At 45.1% G+C, this 3980-nt stretch overlaps 1 protein-coding gene across 2 annotated transcripts; it reads left to right on the top strand.

The window, feature by feature from the left end:
• Nucleotides 1-860: 860 nt before the first annotated feature.
• Nucleotides 861-2378, top strand: LOC121456922 (C-C motif chemokine 4-like). Of its 2 annotated transcripts, none has more exons than XM_041665471.1 (3): nucleotides 861-936; nucleotides 1637-1751; nucleotides 2306-2378. In XM_041665471.1, the coding sequence occupies exons 1-3, from the start codon at nucleotides 861-863 to the stop codon at nucleotides 2376-2378; spliced, it is 264 nt and encodes an 87-aa protein (XP_041521405.1). The 2 variants fall into 2 exon arrangements, with proteins under 2 accessions (XP_041521405.1, XP_041521404.1); XM_041665470.1 differs by having other exon boundaries at nucleotides 2291-2378.
• Nucleotides 2379-3980: the final 1602 nt, after the last annotated feature.

Genomic DNA, 3980 nt, shown 5'->3' with positions numbered 1-3980 from the left:
CTTGGTAGGCTGGATCTCCTACAAGAGGTCCCCAAAGGTTACAAACATGAGGCATTTCCTAGGGACTGGCTAAAAAATGGCTGTATGCTTAGGTGGGCTACACATTCTGTCGGTAGAATATACACATCACTAGGCATCAATCCTTATTTGTGTACTAGAACATTCTTTATCTGGGTTTCCCATACTTGGTTTATATTTCTGCCTCTCTTATCATTGCAATAAAATATCCTGAAATCTCTCTCTCTCTCTCTCTCTCTCTCTCTCTCTCTCTCTCTCTCCTAAACCAACCCTTCTGAATGCTGCTGTTCAGATGATATTTTTGTGTGTGGAAAAGTCTGGAATGGTCAGTGTCTTTTGTCTGTGGTCACACCCCTTGGTTGTTCTAGAGATTCCAGACAACCTGGAAAGACTGCCATGAAGGCTTCACCACCGAGTGCAGTGAGTTTTTTCCCACAAGCCCTCGCTAGCAAGTGTGAACACTGCATCCTTCCTCTGGGGTTCTCTCTCTCACACACACCCCTCTCAGTCATCCTCTTTGGCGTACCACTTCCCCATCCAGCGTGCACCCCACTTCTCGGCTCCAGCTCCCTCCTTTCTCTTCCATGTTGTCACTGCTGGGAGAAGACAAATAGGGAAGAGCTCTTCACTTTTGGCCAACTTCAGGTAACTTCTTGATGCCATGACATCACCTTTATTCAGGAAATTCCATTTTCCTCCCTACACCCCCAACCTCTGTCCCAAGCCCCAGAGTCCCTATAAAGAGGGGTTTCCAACTCAGAGCAGCACAACACTCAGTCAGCTTCTGAAGCTTCTGGGCTCTGCAGTCTCAGCTCTATACAGACCCCTCCTGCAGCAACACCATGAAGCTCTGTGCATATACCCTCTCTCTCCTCCTGTTTGTAGCTGTCCTATGCACTCCAGCGCTCTCAGCACCAAGTAAGTTGATTCTTCCATTGCTGCTCTGAGACCCAGTGGGTTCGGTTTTCCAGCTGGGGCCAACACAACAGCGTGGTTTGGGGAGGGAGCAAAAGGGAGCTGGGAGTATTCCAGAGTTGGGCATTAAATGTAGAAACTACCAAACATCACTACTTAAGCTCCTGTTTCCTTAAGATTTAACAGTCGAGACAGGTGGTGGTTGTAGATGTCTTTAATCGAAGCACTGTGTGGGAGGGGGAAGCAGAGGCAGGCAGATCTCTGTGAGTTTGAGGTCAGCCTGGTCTACAAGAGCAAGTTCCAGGGAAGGCCGCAAAGCTACAGAGAAACCCTGTCTGGAAAAAAAATTGTCTTAAAGAAAGAAAGGGAAAAAAGATTTAACAGCCAATAAGGGAAAATATGGGCTGGAAGCCAGATATTGAATTGGCTTTCTCTCTGGTTTTGTCTGTCTCTTTGCCTTGATTTCCCCACCTGTAAGATGAAGGAAATGGGAGATGTTCAGAGACTCACTCCAGTTTCAATCTTCTAGAATTTTTTTTCTCTTCTTCCAGGATGGTCTTTTTAGAGTAAAAGTCCCACTCTGGGTGGATGGCCACGCATTCAGGGCACCATGTTTCCAGCTCTAGTGATAGGGATGCTCAGTGAAGATTAGAATGGATAGCACCAGGCACAAGTCTGACCTTACACTTGCTTTCTCTTCCAGTGGGCTCTGACCCTCCCACTTCCTGCTGCTTTTCTTACACCTCTTCGCAGCTCCCTCGCAAATTTGTGACAGACTACTATGAGACCAGCAGCCTCTGCTCCAAGCCAGCTGTGGTGTAAGTATCCACTGGGGTGAGGGCAAGACTCAAAAAGGGCCAGATGCAGGTGAAAGGACTATCAACCAGAAGGGATTCAGTTCTAAGTATCAAAGCTCTGTCAAAGAACAGCAAGGTCATGATGTCAATTTTGAGTTCTGATAATTGCTGGACGGTCATTAAAATGGGGAAGGGGACACTCTTGAGGAGGATGATAATATCAAGAGGCTATGAAACCAGAAGCAATAAAAAACAATGCATACTATATGTAGAAAGGCCATTTCAAAGAGCAATGAAAAATTGGACGACCTAGTCATATTGATCCTAAAACTCGTCGTTTCCTGATATAGGGAACCCCTGGGATCACAGCTACAGGAAGTTAGCTCAGAGTTACAGGAAGTCTAGACGGGTCAAGGTTATCCAGGAAAGATCCCATCTACTGTGGTTGCCCATAGAAGCAATGCTCAAACAGAATGAGTTTCCTATCACAGTCAAAGGACAGTGGTAGATGTCCTCTAAGGTCCCATGGGATTCTCATCTGTCCTCTTCTTCTTCTCCAGATTCCTGACCAGAAGGGGCAAACAAGTCTGTGCTGACCCCAGCCTGCCCTGGGTCAAAGAGTACGTGAATGACTTGGAGATGAACTGAGCTGCAGGAAGAGTCACGTCAGGGAGGGCTACTTCTTAATTTAAATATTCACAGACTGTTATTTTAGTTGATGTTATTTCTGCTATTTGTATTTAGTTGAAGGACATGTGTCTCCCATGGAGATGGTCCATCATTACTGTTTCTTTGCTATTGGATATGATCGTATAATTGATTTCATACATTTTCATAATAAATCTTTTTTTTAAATATCGATTGTGATTTTACATTGATTTTCATTTGGGTTGAAACTGCCTGGTGCTATTAGGGATAAAGTCCAGTTTGCAAAAGCAGTGAGAATGAGTAAATACTGAGACCTTAACGTGTCCCCTTGGCTCAATGCACTCTCTCAATGCATGTAATGAACCAAACTCAATGAGGAGACGCAACTGTGACAGGAAGTGGCTAATAGCCCAAAAACCTCCAGTGTTGTCTGTGTGACCAAGAACACATCAGATCCTTCCATATGCCCATAAGATACTGCATGTAGCCTGTCTCTAGAACCCATCCTCATGTAAGAATGACATGTATTTTTAGAGGAGTTTCAATATCATCATGCATCCTTGTGCACATGGGATTGTGTGTTACACCAGGAAACTTGTTTCTATACTGTGCTATACTTTTATTTGCCCAAAATAAAGGACCCTATATCAGACTCTAGAAGTTTGATCCAAGACGGGTTATTGAGTCATGTGGAACTCGATTTCCTTCCTTCCTCATTCAGACTGACACTCTCCTGGTCTCCACACACAGTGTACATCACTTCCACTCCTCCCCCTCTCTAACTTCCCCCATGGTTCTCAACTCCCTCTCAAATTCACAACCTCTCCTTCTCTTCTCAAATCTGTTACCTGTTGAGTCCATCTCACATTGCCCTTACGAACATGTGTTTGGGGCAGAGCAGTTGGATTTGGATAACCCATTGTAAGTTCATCCCCAGAGAGAGCCAATTGTCCCTCTCAAAGCTATTGCCTGCCTGTAGGTTTTTTTTATCTAGGGAGTGTGGCTTTGTGAAATTTCCCCCATTCACCTTGAGCTATGGACTGATGCCTGTAGTGGCCTGTGTCCTAGTCCTCTGCTCGTACAGTCTTTAAAGCACACAGGCTCTGTTTCCATTTCTCCTGGTGATTGCTAATGCTGGTAGCAAGAGGCAAAGAGAAAAGGCAATAGTGGTTTATACCAGGGATGGGGCATCCAAGTTTCTTCCCATTTGCTATCAATTCTAAAGAAAAGTGTCATAATCACTAGTTTCATTAGAAACTACCTTCCAGGAAAGCCAGGAGTGGAGAGACCTGCCTGTAATCCCAGCCCTCTCAAGTTGGAGGCACAGAACCAGAAGTTCATGGTCATCCTCAGCTACATCATTGGCTTGAGGCTAACCATGGGTATATGAGACCCTGTCTCCCAAAACAACACACCTTGACTGTGTCCAATCTCATCAGGACCTTCTTAACAGTCCATGTTCTTTATCTATTTACTGTTTCTGCTGGAAACCATCAGTCATCCACCCATCCCCATCACTCTCTCGGTTTTTTGGAAGCCACCTTTGTACCTACGATTTAGTTTCTGAGCTGGAAGAGGAAGTGAAAACTGCCATGTCAGCCA

This window comes from Microtus oregoni, unplaced genomic scaffold (genome assembly GCF_018167655.1).
Source record: "Microtus oregoni isolate MIOR12 unplaced genomic scaffold, Mior012 000015F_ref0000493, whole genome shotgun sequence".
NCBI classification, from domain to species: Eukaryota; Metazoa; Chordata; class Mammalia; order Rodentia; family Cricetidae; genus Microtus; species Microtus oregoni.
The sequence above is the reverse complement of the archived record's forward strand: the minus strand, read 5'-3'. Positions and strand labels throughout refer to the sequence as shown.